Source organism: Anneissia japonica, unplaced genomic scaffold (assembly GCF_011630105.1).
Source record: "Anneissia japonica isolate Jap-2015-1 unplaced genomic scaffold, ASM1163010v1 scaffold3845_len455572_cov173, whole genome shotgun sequence".
Lineage (NCBI taxonomy): Eukaryota > Metazoa > Echinodermata > Crinoidea > Comatulida > Comatulidae > Anneissia > Anneissia japonica.
The window spans coordinates 382428-404078 of record NW_022728625.1 but is presented as its reverse complement, the minus strand read 5'-3'; the positions used below and the strand labels follow the sequence as shown (position 1 = coordinate 404078).

The 21651-nt window shown below is 36.2% G+C and overlaps 1 protein-coding gene across 1 annotated transcript in view; it reads left to right on the top strand.

Moving 5' to 3' along the window:
* LOC117114433 overlaps nt 1-21125 on the top strand; it is a 31454-nt gene extending 10329 nt beyond the window's left edge. Inside the window, exons 6-9 of the mRNA XM_033258098.1 lie at nt 10247-10435; nt 10734-10886; nt 15234-15434; nt 18972-21125. Of these exons, the coding sequence (XP_033113989.1) occupies nt 10247-10435; nt 10734-10886; nt 15234-15434; nt 18972-19030 (602 nt within the window). The 3' untranslated portion in view covers nt 19031-21125. The remainder of the gene's footprint in view (nt 1-10246; nt 10436-10733; nt 10887-15233; nt 15435-18971) is intronic.
* The last annotated feature ends 526 nt before the right edge of the window (nt 21126-21651 follow it).

The following is a 21651-nucleotide window of genomic DNA, read 5'->3' as shown; positions in this document are numbered from 1 at the left end:
TCAGAAGTAAAATTGTTCATTTAAAATACAATAATCATATAAGTTCACTTCGAACAATTCACGGATTTAAAAGTTTTAATGATGCACTGTTAATTTTACTACGGTTAAGAACCCGTACATTATTTAAAACTAAAAATTATTCCCCCATAGGCCTATACTACTAATAGTTTAACACCAGCATTAATATAGCGAACGCGAATTTCAATCCGTGGATTAGCTTATGCCGGCGTAAGCTACGCCATTCTTACGCCGTATGTGTGAACATACCCTTAATGTCCTCCATTAACTGCTCTTAGACAGGGCTATAATTGAGATTGGTGTCACTTGGAGAGGTAGAAATTCTCATATGGTTTTTTTAGACCAGTTTTTTTTTTTTTTATGGGGAATCAGAATATGTGAGGTAAAAGGCCTGTAACCTGAAAACTTTTGCGTGAGAGAACTTTTTTCAAAATGTCTGCCAAAACCCAATATAATACATAGGCCTATACATGAGTAAAATAAGCATTTAAGGGGTATGATTGAGCACATTTTGTATATGTAATGATGAGAGTAAATTATGACTAGCTAAAGTTCTCAACGAGCATGTAAAAGGAGGTAACACATGAGTGCGCTTTTCAAAATGGCCGCCAAAATTGAAAAAAACCATATATATGTAGGTCAAATATACATTTTAATGTATAAGTTTGACCAGATTATGGACTTGTTTTGAAAAACTTCTAAATTTAGTTAAGAAACCTTTGAGAAGGTCAGAAGTGGGGGCGCTTTCTGAAATGACCAGATAAGTTGTCTTATTCCTTTATAGCAAAAGTTTATAATTAGGCCCTATATATTTTATTTATTTATTTAAAACATATTTAGGCAGGATAACATTATACAGGCGAGATCTTTACCGCTGTTTTACAATATGGTCCTGCAAACACATAGTACGGTATATATAGCACATTATGTATCTTGCCATCAATTAAATGCAAAGTAAAGGTTTTAACAGGTAGTTAAAATTAAAAATTCACATATTTTTGTGCTTCTAATATTGTAAATCAATTAGAATGACCCTTTTGGGTCTCCATAATATTGACATAGATGGCAGCATTTTGAGCATATGTGATTGGATGGAAGTTTAGAAACTTTTTTCTCAACAACAATGCATATTATGGTGAGTTAAATGTTTATTTTGTTTTATTTATGATAAATGTAACCTTAGGAAACCTTTACTAATAAGACTAATAAAAAACAGTATGTTATTGTCAGGATGTAGTTGCTCATTGTAGGCCTGATTGCCTATGTATGTAGGTCTAGGCTATGCCTATGCATGTGTGGGCTGTCCCCTTGGCCTTGTTCAGACCCATGCTGTGCATGTGGTCTTGTATGTAGCTCTTGTAGGTAGCTCAGACCCATAATTTGCATGTGGTCTGTGATGTGGTTCTTACAAGTATGACATAATTTATTTTGAATGATATGCAATCCTGTTATCCTGCTTTTTTCCATTACCATTGCCAAAGTTTCACCTATCAAATACTACTTAATTGGCCAAAGTTGATAAAGCCATAAATACTGCTTATTTGGACAAAGTTGATAAAGCTGTACACTGTATTTCCCTTCGAATAGTTTACAAACTAAGCTTGCGTTATGATGGAGCATACACACAAGTATGTAGTATGCCAATGTTATTTTTTTTAAAATTGTTACACAGGTTTATGGCACAATTTCATTAAATGAAATCACATTTCAAAGATTACATTGTGTCGTCCACTACCCTTCAGAAGCTAAGTCTAGTACAATTGTGCCTTTGAACGAAAAAACATTCAACAAGATAAATGAAGCTAAGACACTTCGAGAGAAATGGAGAGGCAACAATTGGCATGCAGAGCAATGTGCAACTGTTCCCAGTGAAATTGAGACTGGTATTTCTGGTGTTCATATGACTCCATGTTACAAAAAGTTTACCCTATTTATTTCTACAGCAGAAAAGGAGGAGGGTTGTGTAGAGGATGTAACTAAGCAAAGGACAAGTAGATAAAGAAGTTTAGGAAACACAACATCACTATTTCCGAAGCACTGTTTCTTCTGCAAATGCATGAAAAAGAAAGTTAAGGGAAAGAGCATGCCCTGTTGCTTGCTGAGAACAAAAGCAGCAGAGGAAAAAAATCAAACAACAGACTGAGAAAGTAAATGACGAAGACCTTTTGCTGCATATAAGAGGTGTTGACCTAATTGCCAAAGAGTTTCAGATTCTTGATGCTTTCTACACCTCATACGTACGAGAAAGTAATGATAATATCCCAAATACTAGTGGAGAAACTCAGGGTGATTTTGAAGCTGTGAAGGCATATTTAGAAGAAACTGTAATTGCACTGAATCAGACAGTATCTATGGTGAAAGTTCATAAAATATATGATGATGGTCATATGGGTAATACAAGGTACAGAAGTAAATTAAAGCAAAGAATAGAGAGTTGCTTTGCAGATGTCATCAAATTTGTAAATATTTATGGCATAACACCTCAAATTATCATCAATACAAGGTGATTGAGTGAAACGACGACAATAAAAAAAACAAGGAAATAATCATCAAACTTGCTGCTAAATATCTTAAAGAAAAAAAATCATAGGTATGAATTACCCGCGCTATCTTGGCCACCATCTCTAGAACAACAGGAGGAGGGAATTCCAAATGGTGTTTCAAGATTTTTGGAAATCCTTCTGCAATCTCGAGAACATCCCAATCAAGAAAGGGTCAAACTTCTTGTGCGTTCCCACTCAAATTGCCTGATTCATGGAGTGACAAAAGGCAAAGTGTTCACATTTTTGTCTGTTGATTGTGAATTTTGTGTGGCCCGTAACGCAGGCCTGACGATCCATAACCGTACCTACTTTAGCCAGGCAAACCAGGCGACTATCAGCATCACGGATCAATGCAACTTGGTATCATTGAGCCTAGCTTGGTAATACACGTCCCATTATTCTTATGTAAATCATCTTGAAATTAATGGTAAGACAATGTGTATGTAAATTTACAACCCATTGTTGTGGCAAGCTAGCTGGACACGAACTGAATGGTTTACTCGTTACCCGCTCATCGCGCAATTTCTTTTCGTTTGGTGGACGGTTGTGTTGTATTTGTGGTGATGTTTCGTTGTTTTGTTACTGTTTGATGGATTTTTATTTTGTTTTGGGATTCCCTCATCGTGCACCTGTTACCTAATACATACAATGTGTTGATATTCAGCTTCAATTCTCCTAGCCATCAGAGATCAAACCAGACGAAATCTCAGATCAGAAATATGGGACCGTTTAAAGCCTTACGAATTGCTAAAGTTGCGAAACGTGGATGCAAGAGTGGAAGACGTAAATCAAGGAAAATAAAATTGCGTATAATTCACACTAACAGGTCGTATACCCATCGTGAACGTGGAATTTATATTGGAAACTTACATTATATTACAACAACCAGGAAACTGCCTACCAGAAGCATTAACACAGTCCCTGGTGCTTTACCATTCTTATTTATGACAAATGCAAGGTCAGTAGTATATCGTATTGATGAACCATAAAGCTGAAATAGCAATAATTACTAAAACATGGCAGACGACAAACATACCAAACGAAATGCTAATGATTAAAGAATTTGATATTTATAATATACAATCCATCGATCGTCAAAAAGGAGGGGGAGTTGCAGTGTATGTGAAATCAGAAATATATTCACGCAACTTAAACCAGACGACCTCGATTGTATTTGGATTTTTGCACGACCAAAAGACTTCCTCGAAATATATCATCCTTAATCATATGCGCAACATACATACCGCCGAATTCACCTCACGAGCAGTTGCTAATTGATCACATAATACAGTCCATTGATACGCTTAAGCTTAAATATCCAGAAGCTGGTTACTTTGTTCTTGGCGACCTAAACAGAACAGAAATCAAACCAGTTTGTCAAGCGCACGATCTCAAGCAACTTGTTGACAAGCCCACAAGAGGAAACGCTACGCTTGATTAATTTGATAATCACGAATCTAAAGCAGTATTACAAACCTCCCACTATTCACTCCCCAATGGGGCCAGTGACCATAACTGTGTAGTTTTAAGCCCTATTAGCAAACAATCTTGTGTGAACAAAGTGCTAAAAAGAATCGCAAGACCCATTAAACCATCAGAAATACAGGGTTTTGGCAATTGGATTACGAATCAGTCATGGGAAGGAGTTAATAACTGAAACGAAAACACAATTAAAAGCGAACAAATTTCATGATAATAAGGTCAAACCTGCCATTGACATCTACTTTCCAGTTAAATCTACGAAAGTCCATCAATTGGACGAACCCTGGATCTCTGCTGAAATAAAATCACTGATTAATAAGCGACAACATGCGCTTGCAGGGGCGGATTTAGGGGGGGGGCGGTCCGGCCCCGGCCCCCTTTTGGGAGGTAAAAAAAGAAAAAAAGAAAAAAATGATAGCCCACAACGCCTCAAATGTTAATTTCGGGCGTCTAGAACACAAAAATTTTGCGGGGGCAGGCCCCGGACCCCCTGGGACATTGTTGTCTCAATCGGCCCAAATTTCGGCCCCCCGGGGTTTCGGGCATCTCTGGATCCGCCCCTGACTTGCATAATCGGGAAAATCAATGGCCTGGCGTTACTATAAAAACCGTGTCCAGAATTGAAGTCTATCAAGACCGCAAAGCAGTTATTCTATAAAAATAGAATAAAGAACCTTAAATCATCTGAACCGAGTAAATGGCACACAGGTATTCAACTCTTAGCCAACAAAGTAAAAACACCAACTACTATTTGTGTCCCAGACATATCTAATTCGAATTTTGCAAGTATTGGAAACGCCACCAATGCCCTATTTTGCATTGACATCCCAAAGTAGACCAATGTTATCTACTGCAGAACTTCCAGCATTTCTCCCAGAAAATTTAGTGCCCCAAATTGAAGAATGAAAGATGTATCATGAGCACAAGAAGGTCAAAATCGGCAAATCCCCGGGTCCAGATAACCTGCCGAACCGCATTTTAAGAAACTTTGCTTGTGAACTTAGTACACCAATTACTGATATATTTAACTCCTCTCTTAAAGAAGGTTCCCTATGAATGGAAAGACGCCATTGTTGCCCTAATCCAAAAGAGCCAAGGGCATGTTAACATCGATAAACCTAGACCAATACCATAACGTCTATCTTCGCTAAAGTATCCGAAGGTTTTGTTGCAAGATGGCTTCTAAATGATATTGAAAAGAATCTTCATAAAAATCAGTATGGGAGTTTGAAGGGTCGTTCCACATCACATTACCTGGCTGACCTACTGAACATGTTCTATGAAGGTAGTAACAAATCCAAATCTGTGGGTAAACTTGTTCTCACAGATTTTAGTAAAGCCTTTGATTGTGTAGACCACACTGTTGCTATTCCAAAATTAATATCCCTTAACTGTAGGTCTGAAATAATCCCATGGATAATTAGCTTTATTTCTAACCGAACACAGAGAGTTCGCTACAAAGGTGTGCTTTCCGACAGTGTAAATCTCACATGTGGAGTGCCACAGGGTAAAAAACTGGGCCCTATTATTTTCCTTGCGTTAATTGATGATGCCCTTAACAATTCAACCTGTAACGTTTGGAAATATGTGGATGATTTAAGCATTTGAGAACTCTGTCACAACAATAGCAACCCAACAATCCACAATGATGTTCAGGATTTAATTGAATGGTCCGGAACGAATAAAATTAAACTAAACCCATCGAAATGCAAATCCATCAATTTCTGCTTTCAGAAAATCCCCATCTCATCAAGATTTAATTATGATAAATAATACTACCACAGAATTTGTACATGAAACTAAACTACTGGGTGTGTGGATTCAAGACGATATGAAATGAGGCGGAAATGTAAAATAATTAATAATTAATAAAAGGTAGCAGACATCTCCATATGTTGTGTAGGCTAAGAAAATTTGGCGTGCCCATGGAAGACCTAGTATCAATATATTGTTGTTACGTAAGACTTTCACTTGAATATGCCGTCCCTGTATGGCATTCAGGGTTAACTGTTGATCAATCTAGGTCCATAGAGCATGTGCAAAAAAGGGCATGTAAAATTATCTTAGCAAACGATTATATCAATTATGATGAATCGCTTGATATGCTTGATATTGAAAAGTTGAGTGAGAGGAGAAATAACACTTGTAAAAGGTTTGCTATTAACAGTTTAAACTCATTTCCTCATTGGTTTGTTGAAAACCAATCCAATCATAGTATGCATCTAAGAAAGAATCACAGGTTCCAACTACCAAAATATAGAGTCAACAGATATGCCAATAGTGCAATCCCATATCTTACTGCCATGTTGAATGATCTTTGAATGTATGCGTTTATCTCGACTTTCCGTTAGTGATGCCATATGATTACTTGTTCACTGATTATGCTGCAGATAACTATTTGTGCGATTCCCACTAATGGTATCTCCTTTTCCCCCTGCAGTATCTTGTCCTTTCTCCCCCCCCCCCCCACACCCGTTTATTTTAATCCAATATTTAATTAACTTTTCTGTGATGTGTTTTAACTCAATTTACGAATTTTATTAATTTTAATGCGACCTTTTAATTCAATTGTGGTTTTCTTCCCTGTCTTTTTACCGTATTTTGTTAACAGTTAACATTTATTGTGCGTTATTAATTATGAAATTGTAACTTTTAAATATTGTAACCACTTCTAAATTTAAAAAAAAAAAAACTTGAACTTTCTAGTTGGACTTGGGCTTCATAATCTTACTGGTCAAAAGGCACCCATTCAGATCCTTTTCTATCTTGGACACTGCATGGATTACAAAGTTGTCTGCAGTATTGAGACGGCAGAGGCATGAGCTGCTCAAGAACTCTCCAAAGGTGGTTGTTTAACAATCAGGCCAGTCAATGATGACATAGTTCTGACTGTATTCTGGGCGATAATTTCAATATAAACCTGGATACGCGTGACATAACAAATACTGTTGTCTTTCAAGAGAAACTGATACAAATACAGTTGGTTAAACAAACAGGAATGTCAGTGCCTAAAGATAAGCGCAGATCACTACCTGGGGATCACTCCTGCCAACCAGAAAAACCGAGAGGAGAGTTGATTCTAAAAAGGAACCTGCATCATTTTCTTTCAGCAACATGCGGCATGAAGTGGACAAAAACGAAGTGGCAAAAACTAATCCAACAATCCTTGTATTGAGTATCTTGAGAATCTTGGCATCGAGTGATCAGATGCTGCCTATGCTTTCAGGATGGCTAATGCAAATGAAAAACGGGGTTGCTGACCTAAAGGTACAGAAGACCGTTGAGACATTTCTGCCGCCTATAACAACATCGATTAACGGATTATTGATGCAGTCATTGCACTATCTCATTTCATTGACGATGCAGAGAGGGTCATTCTTGACACAAATACAGGAAAATACCAAAAGCTATTCAAATTAATTGAGATTGACTTAACACCAGCGCAGAAATCATCCTTTATTGGATTCCATGTTTTCACAGGTAATGATTACAACTCAGTTTTCTTCCGTAAGGGGAAACGCACATGCTGGAAGGTTCTTGAAGCAAAGGCAAAGTTTGTTGCCACTTTTTGTAAACTTGGAGCTTCAGATGTTCCATCACAAAAATTGTCTGAGGAGCTGGAAGAGTATGTTTCGTGTAAATTGAGCAAGGTATGAAATGTTTAATAGAAAGTTTACCAGATACAACAAGATCACGGAAATAGCATTGCTGCCACCATGTCAGCAGACTCTAAATCTTCACATCCTTAGAGCAAACTTTATCGCTAAAGAATGGAAATCAGCAAACATAAATGATTTTGTCAATGATAATAGCTTACACAACGGATGGAATGATGAAATGGAAACATAATGGATTGATACAGTGATGCCCGACGATGTCCAAGAACTATTCATAAATAATGAATTTGAAGGATTGCAGTGACATGAGTGATCCTGACGATTAAGGCACATCTCTGAAAGTAATGCAGTAACAATTACTTGGCAAGAACCACTACAAGCAAACCATACCTCACGCAATCACTAATTCAGAATCTGGTTAAATACATACCTTTTAAAACGTATATTTTACCTACAAATATGTTTTTTGGCGGCCAGATTGAAAAGCGCCCTCATGCGTTACCTCTTTTTATATGCTCGTTGATAACTATAGCTAGTTATAATTTACTCTCATCATTACATATACAAAATGTGCTCAAACATACCTCTTAAATGCTTATTTTCCCCATGCATATTATATTGGATTTTGGCGGCCATTTTGAAAAAAGCGCTCTCACGCAAAAGGTTTTAGGTTACAGGCCTTTTACCTCAAATATTCTGATTCCCCATAAAAAAAAAAACTGGTCTAGAAAAACCATATGAGATTTCTACCTCTCTAAGTGGCACCTATCTCAATTATAGCCTGATCTATCTGTAAGTAAATTACTTTTCATTCAAACATGAAATCTCGTATAAATTAGGCATTCTACGTATGAGTAAGGTTACACCCAAACACTATTTGTTACGACCCACGACATAACTATACAACTTACAAATTGCTTATTTTGTATATTTGTCTAATAGAGCAAGAAAACTTATCCCTAACATCTTTTGCATACCTGCACATAATACTTTGCATGTATGTACGCATAACATTATAAATGTAAATAATCCTCATAAGAGTGGTGTGAAATTACCAAATGTTTTTAAATTTAAGCATTCAGATGTACTAGAATACTTACCTAATAAGCTCTATAGTCGTGAGTTTGATGGCACATTGGAGAACATCAAAGATCCAGTTTACTCAGCTAGAGCTTAAAAGAACTTAGATTATTCATAGTAAAGAACCATAAAGATAATATTTGATAATAATGACTATTAACCAACTACTAAAATCAAAACAGGCAATTCATGAGAAGCACCTGAATCAGTGCTATTCATTAAAACGGGAATTGCGAAGAATGAAAAATGAGTGGTGGTCAAACTTCTCTAAAGATTTTCAGATATATATTCAATAAACCGTTATTGATTAAACACAACGTCGGCATTCATCTGCGAAAATGGAGAAATCACCATGTATTTATGCATGTTGATCAATCAATTATTGATCTGCCATTTGACACTCTTATCTCTTTAGTCTTCTTTCCGTAGACCTTCATTCCCTATCGTTTGCCTGCTTCATATAGACAAATCATCATGTTTTGTAGTCCTCTATTAGTATCGGAAAGCATTGCTGCGTCATCCTCTTATCTCACTATTTGTACGAACTTTCCAATTTCGATACCATTGCTGTTGTTCGTTTTTATTTCTACCAGCATAAATTATTAATTCAATGATAAATAAAGAGTAGACAGGATTCCTCCTTGTCGAACACCTCTAATTTCAGCTGTTTTAGATAGTTCTCAAGGTATTCCGTTATTCCATTCTGCTTTTTCATTTATTAAATTCATCACTCCTTTTTTATTTCATCTTCCAAGAATACGGTTACCTTCACACACATCCTCTTCATGTAGGCATTGATTTGGATTTTCTTCGATAGCCCAGCCTCATAAGCCTGAGATGTTCAATAGTCACCGGGGATGTAATACGCGGAAGTTCGGTTGGCTTGATGCATCATCTTTATGGAGCTGTTATGATTATTTATGTTTAGATATACCCTCACCTTGTGGTCTCTATACATGTATATGTCAGTATGCCGGCGTCCAACCGGAGGTACTACTACAAAATACACTTCTTCCAATTGCTTTAGGACATCGGCATACTTTATTCGTATAACCGGTGAAAACTATAATAAAATGGAATAAATTTTAAGAATAAGCATATGCCTGAGTCAGTCTGTATTGTGTTATCTAAGCCTATGCTCAGTGTGATTATTATATTAGCTATTATTCGTTTCTGAGCCTGTAATTCCTATGCATAAGTACTGCCTAAATATCATACAGATTCATAAAACTAGAACATAATATATGCTTACCACTATTGTCATCAAAGAACACTAAACATTAACTTAAAAACTAGAACATGGGAGTGCTTCCCCTTCATCATAGGTCTAGTCCATGCTTTCTTCCTCTCAATAAGGGTTGCCAAGGGGGCCTAAGGTTATATTTCAATAATAGAGGGGGTACTATCAAAATAACTAAACAAGAGAAATAATCGAACGCCTTTACAGTCAGTTAAAGATTTAAATGTCTGCTGGTGTCTGCTAACACCTTATTTGCCTGTTTTTAGACAAGCCAGCTGAAAACCCTGCAAAAGAGCCTGTGATCAAATTCAGCAAATGGGCATCAAATCAGACGTGTTCATGTCACTATGACGGTGGTTCTAATCAATGCGACTGCTGTGTAACTGGTGCTTATAAATGCGAGAAAGGAAATCACGCAGTATGCGTTAGCAATGCTGACGAATGCCCAGTTTCAGGTAAGTGTTTGGCTGTGAACTGAGTGTGATCCGTTTCTTTCATTTGCTCTGATGAAATTGGATAGGATATGTGACAATTTTCAAAAGTACTCCGATGGGAATAGGATAGTATATGGGACAGTTATCAAAATTGGTACATTTACAAATTTGAAATACAATAATAATGTTTTAATATAAATACACAGGTCTGGTATGCCCATAGAATATATTAAAACGACTACACCTTAAATCAATTAACTGTACTTGTAACTATGCTGACTATCCTTATTTCATAAATTATTTACCTTATATCCGATAGATTACTATGATCGAGGTTTCATCATCACCAGAAAAATGAACACGAATAGTGCTAACGTGATTTTTGCTTGTGGACCAGTTTATGGACGACTCTCGACGAAGGCTGTCCCAGCGTGTTACGTACAGAATGACCCACCAGATGGTCGCTGGAAAGGTAAGACATTGCACAATTGGATTTGTTTATGTATGGCAATATCAACAAGTTGATAAAAAAAAAATTATGAATGAATTTAGACTAAGATTATCAGATATTGCAAAACAAAAATCTTTTGAAAATATTATATATTACTATATTACCGTACTATATATAATATTACTCATATATTTATTTTATAAAAATAGAACTTAATGACCTAATAATATACAATAATATACAAAAAGGTTTTTTAAGTTTAGAAACTGAGAAGGGTAGATGAGTTAAAAAAAAAAAAAAAACAAGAACGTATGTATATGTAGAAACAACAACATTGAAGGCGAATATCCTTTTAACTTAATATGTCCTTGTTATAGTTCTCAGAAAACAATACATACCAGAATTTGTTTTATTATATTACATATTTTTTTTGTAAAAAAATATGAAACATGCATATCTAATTTAGTTACATGATTTTTTGTAACAAGTATTTTGTTAGCGAGTTAGGTTTTTTTTTATGGTTCTCATAAGGTTTGAGGTCTATGTAATATAAAAACAAATGTTCTAGTACGAATGGACCAAATGATTAGAAAAGAACAAATGACATAAAAATGTTGAGCATTCTCCAATTGGTAAGACGTAGTAGTAACTTACGTCTTACGTCTTAAAGTGCCTCTGCCACCTATTCTGACAATTTTTATAAACTACAGTATGTTTATATTTATAAATATATTATAAACACAAGTGTTGGTCATAAATTACGAATAAAATTGATTTTGTACGAAAAAAATGAGTTTGAAGTGTCAATTTTGAAAGACCTTAGAAACAAAGAGGTCACTCAATGACGTCATTGGTGACCGACTTTGCTAAACTTCATCCAAGCGCGAAATCAAAACAAACACTGCGACGGTGGCCTAGCGGAGGAAGAAAAGCCCGAACTTCTACCCTAGGCTGTTAGTATATTACATAGTTTCCCGAGTTTTACACAATATTACACATATAAATTGTGTTGTAGGGGGTTATAGGTGCACACGAAGTAAATATTTTACGTTACCTAAAGATAGTAAAAGACGTTGTTGAGTTAAATTTGTCAATTTTACAATTCAAATTTTCATGGGCCGGATGAGCACAAGTCAAAAGAATTCGTGTGCTCACTTCGTGGATGATCACTTCATGTGGGCTTGCAATGCAAACTAGCAGGAAAACGTATTTTTTATTCAGTCATTCATAGCGCAAGGACAAAGACCTGGATATGCCTAGGTAGATATAGGCCTTTGTGGAAACTTGAACCATGAAGGCGAAATTTTCGATCTCCCTGGCCTTCAGCATCTTTTACCGAAACCGCCGCAAATTCAAGATTGCTTTATCATCAACCAAATAATGGGATGTGATTTTTTTTTGCTTGCTGCGTAGGCCTAGGGCCCAGACAGAAGACAGTAAAAAAGGCAATTAAAACCAAAAAAACAAACAACCTACGCTAAATATGGTACTATAGGCCTAGTAGGCCTTGGCCTACGGACTTTTGCAAGATTTGTTTAAAAGATGTTCAGCCGTAAACAATGAGAGGTACCTGTATGTAAGTGATATTACTTACTGAATTACAGTCATAGACATAGATAGGCCCACCAGGCTAGACCTAGCCTAGGCCCTACTACTAATCAAAACAGGAAAAAAATGGCAGCACGTGTAAATTAACAACTGCAACTGGAAATTTGAATTAGGTCTTGGCCTATAGGCTAGAGGGGCCAGGGAAGTTAAGACCACCTCATCCCCATCATTGATTAGGGCAGCCTTATAGACTGTAGAAGACTCTTGGGATACAAACAAGTAAACAAGTAATGCGAGGATCCCGAAACCCGGTACATAGCATAGGCTACTTGTTGTTTTATTTGCCGTACTAGGCCTCAGGCCCTAGCCTGGATGGATTCTTTTTCTCACTGGACTTGATCGTCTCTGATTTTTATTAGACACAGCAAGATCTCTCAGAGCTAGGCCTAGTTTGCACTGCAAGCCCACATGAAGTGATCATCCACGAAGTGAGCACACGAATTCTTTTGACTTGTGCTCATCCGGCCCATGAAAATTTGAATTGTAAAATTGACAAATTTAACTCAACAACGTCTTTTACTATCTTTAGGTAACGTAAAATATTTACTTCGTGTGCACCTATATAACCCCCTACAACACAATTTACTGGAATATTGTGTAAAACTCGGGAAACTATGTAATATACTAACAGCCTAGGGTAGAAGTTCGGGCTTTTCTTCCTCCACTAGGCCACCGTCGCAGTGTTTGTTTTGATTTCGCGCTTGGATGAAGTTTGGCAAAGTCGGTCACCAATGACATCATTTCAAAATTGACACTTCAAACTCATTTTTTTCGTACAAAATCAATTTTATTCGTAATTTATGACCAACACTTGTGTTTATAATATATTTATAAATATAAACATGCTGTAGTTTATAAAAATTGTCAGAGGTTAATGCAGGCAACTGGGAGTGTAAGTAAAGTTTAAAAGAAAAAAATCAATATCACCTTCATCATCATCTCTATTGTTTTGATCACATTTTATCCTCATCATCATCATCATCATCAGTGGCGTAGCTAGAGGTCCAGGGGATGGGGCTTCGCCTTCCACCTCCCCCGCCCCAAAATCAACAGCTCGCGCTTCCCTGGAGCAAAAAAATTAAGCTCAAGCAGTTATCACCTGATATCACCTGATTTTGCGAGATAGCGCCCCTCACTTAATCATCGAATCCCCTAGGCCCAATTCACCTTCGCGCCCATCAGCCACAATCCATCCATTATCATCATCATCATAATAAAATTAATCTTCATCATTAATAAGGGGTTAAATGCGTGTCCTGGGATCAGTTCCTGTTCTCACGACCAAAAACAACTCCACTCTCTCTAGCCATCGTGTCATTCTGTAATTGTCGAGTTACTAACTGTCTCTTATACACATCTAGATGTGTATAAGAGACAGTTTTAGTACCATGTACATTAACTTTTTCGGAAAATTTTTGTTGTTTTTTTAAATTTTTTATGTCCTTTGTTGTTATGTGCTTTTGTATGTCCTTGAGCACGGGACTTCTTTTGTTTTTCGAAATAAAAAATACAAAAAACTTTGTAAAGAAAGGAAAAAAAACTTACGTCTTACTCGCCCGCCCGGATTATTTTCTCCTATAGAGTTAAGGCAGAAATTATAAAGGACGTTATTTTAGGTAAACTGATAAACATGAATATGCATGCTGACAGTTCATTGGCATATCGACCAGCTGGTATCATAGTGGCCATTCGTAGCGTAATTATGCTTTTTGGTATAATTTGGAACCCCGTAGCTTGTATTATTATGTAATTATGCTATGCATAATTTCATGAAAACGTAACATGACGTAGCATAGTTTGGAAATAATGTAAATTTCATTACATTTTAGAAACATAAATAGTGCCATTTCCGAGCATCTTAAGTACTGATTTACGCCGCGCCGTAGCTTTCACCCACGCACACACACACACTGCAGGTTACTCGAGAGTCGATACCAGTTGGTCGATGCACCACTGAACCGAACACCTCTTTCACGAGGGGAAGTCCATTATTCATGTTTATCAGTTTACCTAACTGACATAAAATAGCGCCCTCTATAATTTCTGCCTGTTCCAGCAGTAACAGCCGCTGGAAGAGCAATATCAATAATAATATTCATAACAGCAGAAACAACATTAACAGCAATACTAACGGTAGTAGCAGCAGCAGCGGCAGCGGCGGCGGCGGTGGTGGTGGTAGTAGTAGTAGTAGTAGTAGTAGTAGTAGTAGTAGTAGTAGTAGTAGTAGTAGTAGTAGTAGTAGTAGTGGTGGTAGTAGTAGTAGTAGCAGTAGTAGCAGTAGCAGTAGTAGTAGTAGTAGTATGGTAGTAGTAGTAGTAGTAGTATGGTAGTAGTAGTATTAGTAGCAGTAGTAGTAGTAGTAGTAGTAGTGGTAGTAGCAGTAGCAGCAGCAGCAGTAGCAGTAGCAGTAGCAGCAGTAGCAGAAGTAGTAGTAGCAGTAGCAGTAGTAGCAGTTTATTTTTATTATTATTTTTATTGTCATCATTATTCTTAATATTCTTATTATCTTTTTATTATTATTATTATTTTCATTATTATTATTGTTGTTATTATTATTATTATTATTATTATTATTGATGTTATTATTATTATTATCAGTTTCATTATTATTACTATTATTATTGTTGGTGTTATTGTTGCTGTTTTTTTAAAATATATATTTTATTAATAATGAAATTAAAACAACAGACTTGTTTTAGCTAGCCCTATGAATAAATATTTGAACATGTAGCCTATAAATATTTTTTTTGGTATTATTAGCCCTTCCAATGTACGTGCACAACGTGATTGGATCAGACGAAACCAATGGTGTACTCTATGGCATTCACAAGGACATGCGCAGCTATATGCGCAGCAAGGATCATGGTGCAACCTGGGAGGTCATCAGTAAAGCTATGTGGGATTCGATTAAGAGTCTATCTGGCATGAAAACCGTAGAGGTTAATGCAGGCAACTGGGAGTGTAAGTAAAGTTTAAAAGAAAAAAATCAATATCACCTTCATCATCATCTCTATTGTTTTGATCACATTTTATCCTCATCATCATCATCATCATCAGTGGCGTAGCTAGAGGTCCAGGGGATGGGGCTTCGCCTTCCACCTCCCCCGCCCCAAAATCAACAGCTCGCGCTTCCCTGGAGCAAAAAAATTAAGCTCAAGCAGTTATCACCTGATATCACCTGATTTTGCGAGATAGCGCCCCTCACTTAATCATCGAATCCCCTAGGCCCAATTCACCTTCGCGCCCATCAGCCACAATCCATCCATTATCATCATCATCATAATAAAATTAATCTTCATCATTAATAAGGGGTTAAATGCGTGTCCTGGGATCAGTTCCTGTTCTCACGACCAAAAACAACTCCACTCTCTCTAGCCATCGTGTCATTCTGTAATTGTCGAGTTACTAACTGTTGATTGCGAATGCTACATTTTTAAAATACAGTGACGGATCCCGGCGAAATAGAGTGGGCCCAGGGTGGGACTTTTACAGATGGAGTGTAAACCACTTCAGCCCCACCATGGTTGGGGGTTAGGTAAGACAATTTATGATCAGTGGCACCTCTAGTTGGCCGAAAATGGCACTCTCAGACTTCAATTTGAATATAATTTTCTTTTCTCTCCACATTTAAATTTTGAAAAAAATTGGGAGGGTGGGACAGATGGGCCCCTTGAATCTGCCACTGATATACTCATCATAACAAGTTTTCAATTCAATTTATCCTTGTAATCATGATCATGCCCACTTAAAATTAAAACAGTCACTCTATTATTCTCTTTGCATGTAGAGAGTACTTCTTGTACTTACTACTTGTAAAATCAATCAAGGGTTTTCATATTTTTACTCTTTTTGAATTTTACTTTTGTACAAGCAGTATTGCGACTACACTATTGTTAGTGGAAACACTACCGCCTAGGGAGATAGGAAGCACATAAAACATTAGCATTTTTATTTCACAAACATAAAGGTGATTTGCTTAATTTATCATTATCACGAGATTGCGTCAACGTAACATCGGAATTCGTAAACGTACGTTATCACTACTTAAATAAAGTCCAAATAGATAGACCTATCTGTGTCAAAGGCTGTATAATTATTATTTAATAACGCCTATATAAAATTCAATTGACTAAGTATAAATTTTTCAAATTAGGAAAAACAGGAATTTATGTATGCAGATAATATTAACACTAGCATATACGGGTCGTAATAATATACAAAATGAATAAATCGCTTATAGTATACAGTAAATTGTGCACTCTTAAGTTGTTATAATGTTGGCCTAATAGGTTTACACGCTTCCAATTGTAACAATGTACAGTACATTGTTTTAACAATACATGTAGGCTCTGATAACCGTTGCACCCCAGTGGCCGATCGAGGAATTTGAAATAGAGGTTCAAAGAGGGACTTTGGCATGTTGAGATTTTATACTGCCCCAGCCCCACCATGGTTAGGGCTGAAAATTTATGATTATGGCACCTCTAGATGGCCGGAAATGGCACTTTCAGACTCAAACTTAGAGTAGAATTTTCTTTTTTCTCAATATCTTTTATGTCCGCCACTGTACCCATAAAATCGATGGATGGTTACTGAAATGGTTACGAAATGTAAAAACAACTACGCACCGCACTTGGAACAGAGCACGAGTGAACAGAAAATTTATTACAGTCATTCGTAATTGTTGTTCTTTCCACTCGCTTTGAAAAGTGGGGTTTTAGCTATAGAAGATTGGTGAATAGTGGGGATGGGGAAAGAAACAATTGATATGATGTCCCCTTACTTATACACATCTAGATGTGGGGGGGGGGTGTCCCCCCTACTTTGGAAGGTACTTTGGAAAATGGAGGGGGTGGGGAACGTGTCCACTCTGTCCCCACCGATCGACGCCCATATGGTAGATTGTGGCTGGTTATTGCAACTTCCTTCAGTCCAGTTGTTTTGTGTCTGGCGCCACCAATGTGTGGAGTAGATTGTGCAGCGAACACTGGAATGACAAATTCGTTCTCACTGTGTAAAAAAAGGAAGAATACTGGTTTTAGTTTTAAAAAAATGTCATTATCAGCATAATCAAGAATGAGAATAACAATATCACCATCAAGATGAAGCTCTCACATAATACTTGTCATTTGTTTATCATAATCATAATAACCATCCTCATCACTAGTGGTGGCACCAGTGGGCCAGGAGGACATTTTCCCCCTCCCCCGTCCGACAGGCCGGGACCCCGACAAACGACTAAGTCGTCGGATCAAAAATAAAAAAAGAATATTAATTTACCTATCCAAAATAACCTTATTTTGATTGCCAATCCCTAAAATTGTGGTCTAAAAGCACATTTTGGAACATAATAAGCCATAAAACTCTCCCCGTGAACCCTATCAGGGATTTATTTTCGTCGGCCCCTTGGTTCGGCAAATTCCTAGCGCCACCACTGCGCATCACGACTGTCCTTGTTCAAATAATAATACAGTAATAATAATAATAATAATAATAATAATAATAATAATAATAATAATAATAATAATAATAACAACAACAATAACAACAACAATAATATGCCAACAAGGCCTTTAAGCGCTTCACATTATTACACTCATTGGATAAGGCACATGGAACACATACTCAGCTCCCTGGGGAGAATTCCATAATGTTGCAGCTGTAATCAGCGAATTTTGTGTTAAAGCCTACCAGGTACCCACTTGTATTCCTGGGTGGAGAGAGACAACCGAAGGTAAAGTGCCTGGCCAACGACACAAGCGAAGTGCACAGCGAGATCAAACTTCCGACCTCAAGGTCGAGAAGCCTAATCGCAACTTCTGCGTCGTCACCACTATCATCAACATCATATTATTATCGTTGTCGTCACCATCTTCATCATCGGCATTACAATCACTATCATCATCACAACCTTCGTCATCATCTTAATCATCATCATCACCATGATCACCATCACCAACATAATCATCGTTTTCGTAGTCATTGTTATCATCATCATAATCTTCATCATATCGTCGTCCTAATCATCTTCATCATCATTATCGTCGTCGTCCTGATTATCATCACTATTAATCATGATGATAAACACTAGGCCTATATTTATTCACACGTGCAAATATTATTTGAACTATTTGGTTAGGGGTACAGTTGTTATTATAATGTTTGAATTAATTAATACAATTTTATTGTAATTAACAATTTGTTACAATAACACCAACATTGTAACCTTGGGGCTTACTAACATTATTTATTAACATCCCACGTGATCTGCTCTATATACCAGGTTTCTATTTGAATCTTAAATCTTATAAAGCAGAACTCTTTATATAGTTTGAGCTTAGGACGCTGGGATCACCAGACAAGCAAAATATATAACAATCCAGCTACATTTCTTAACTTATTCGTATATTTTACCATTAAAGTTTTTAAGTTAGGCCTATTCCGATTAAATTATTAAGCCAGTTTAGCTTATTTTAATTTTATTTTTTTTATCCACAGACAATGACAGCGGTTTGCTGTATAACAACAACGTGAAAATGAAAAAGGATTGCTGCTAAATTTACAGCCTGACTCGATATACTGATACAGTTAGGCTATTTCTAATACAGCTTCGGCGGCCCGACACCAAACCTTAGTACAACTTCGGCGAATTTATGCAAGTTATGATTCCGTCCTTACAATACTTTTTGTCGAGAACGAGTTAGATCTCACAACATCGATAAATTGATACTTTGCTGTAGATTGTTATTACATTGATACATTTTACATTTGAAATACATTAGTATACATACTACAGACACACTCCACAATATCGGTGTGTTTTATATACGTTATTATGCACGAAGACGATGTTACATTTTTATTACACAACACTCTTTATTAGCATTCAATTAAACATATTTTAAACATTGTGAAATAATGTCAGTCTAATTAGGCTCATACAGTGATAAATGTGGTATTATAGGCCTATTATTATTATTATCTTTATTAGTATTATCATGATTATTATTATTATTAATATTATTGTTATTATCATTAATATTATTGTTGTTATTATTATTATTATTCATTCATTCCTTTATTTTAGACAAAAGTCCATCTTATAAACAAATAAAACAACAAAGCAACAAAACAAACAAAATGCCATGCCTTTAAAAAAAAGTTCTTTTTGTAATGCTCATGGAGCTGGGAGCAAAAAATTCCGGAAATTTCATGTGTCTAGGGTGGTATAGCCGCGACCGGCCCTCACTTTCGCCCCTCCCCCCCCACTTTCGGACATCCTTGGATCCGCCCCTGATATTTATTAATAGGAGTCTTTTTTTTGTGATCTAATTTCCGAATTGACCTGGAAACAATGTAGTTAAAGATTAATATATCAGCATTTTAGCGCATCCTTGCACGAGAAAAGCGTTCATATTGAGCCAACCGGTAATCTTTGGTTCTGAAGAGGTGTCCGAGGTTAATTGAGGATAACAGTTGATTTACCTTTTAGCAGCAATTACAAAATTGAAAGATTGATGTACACTTTAAACTCAAAAGGTTGGTGAAATAGTAGTCAATGCTTCTAATCCTACCTAGATCGTAGGCCTACATTATGAATTTACCGTGTATCTGACAAGTGACGTACGTCACATTTTACGAATGCGTATTTTCATTTAGAAAGCATTTATATTGAGATTTCTGTACTGTTTTGTCGCATTTATTAAATCTACTTAATGTAAATTAATATTTCATTAATATAGATTGTCTTCGTTGAGCTGATTTTTAAAATTGTCTATTCTGTATTATAAAGTAAGTTATTAAATTTAGATAAAAATATAATTGTATATTTCTCGAAAATTAACACAGATGCATATAGATATCGTTTCTATACTTTGCATATTCGCCCACCCATAAACGGCTTTCGCATTGTTAGGTTTTACTTGTAAATTAGCAAAATCTGATTTGATTAGGTCTGTGAAGGTAGTTAATAATCTAAACTATTTCATTGTTAAATTGATATTTTGAAACACTATCTTGAATTATGTGCCCAATTTCCCTGGCTATTATTTTGATCAATATGCTAAAGGACGTCACCGTAAATACACGATTAAATGATATTTCAAATCAAACCAAACCAAATTTCGCATACGTACACCATTTTGTTTGACGATTGACGGAAACTTATTTTATTATCCATTTGAGTGGATGTATCCAAATCCATTTTCATAAGTATGTTAAGCATTTCTAGACAACGAATAAGAACAAGGAGTTTATAAAATCACAATAGAACATTGAATTTAAAGAAGCTTTAATATATGAGCATCTGATCAAATTGAAGAGTGTTAACAAGCAAAGGAACATGAAAATAGCAATATATATTTTATAGTTTATTTTGTAAATTTAATAGACAACACGAAACATTACTTAGTATTATAAATTGAAAATGTACATTTAAGAGTCAAGTCAGTACCAATCTGGAAATGGGGATGTGTCAATACTGATACTGGTAATTTTATGCAAGCGTGTACTCAGAATTTATATTAAAAGCAAGTTGTTTACAGGGATGCAAATCGTGCCTAGCGATTATAGTAATAAGTAATTTATAATGTTATTATATTGAACTACAGCACGCTCTAAATAAAAGACGCATTTACATGTGAAAAATTTCAATGTTTTTGTTGTTGTTGCTGATCTTTCTATCTAGAACCATTCATTGAATCCAAAACCATGGGATTGTAGGGCAAGCATCCAACTACAAGCTCATTCGCTCACTCCTTCACTCGTTCGTTCGTTCGTTCATTCGTTGGCTCGTTCAAAATAATCAAAATCCTAGAAGTTTAATTTTTATTGTATTCTATTCTATTCAGGATTCATTAGTGTCTTATCAAAGGTGATAAGACATGGATTTGACATATTACATGACTTCGCACCTTTTCTATAGTTTAACATAATTTCTAAACTATTGGCAATTCATAATGTACTGTAATCCCACCATTAAGCCCTATCTTTGCCAGACATACCCGTGCTAATTTGCCGATATACCTCATAATATTGAGTGGAGTTGAATAGCTTAGGGGTTAAGATGCTTGCGCCTAATCCCAGGGTCAGTAGGACTAAAAACAATTCCTCTCCCAGGCCTCAATAAGAGATTTAGTTTATAAAGAATTGTTCGATTCTGTACGCAGTGGTCTAGGAT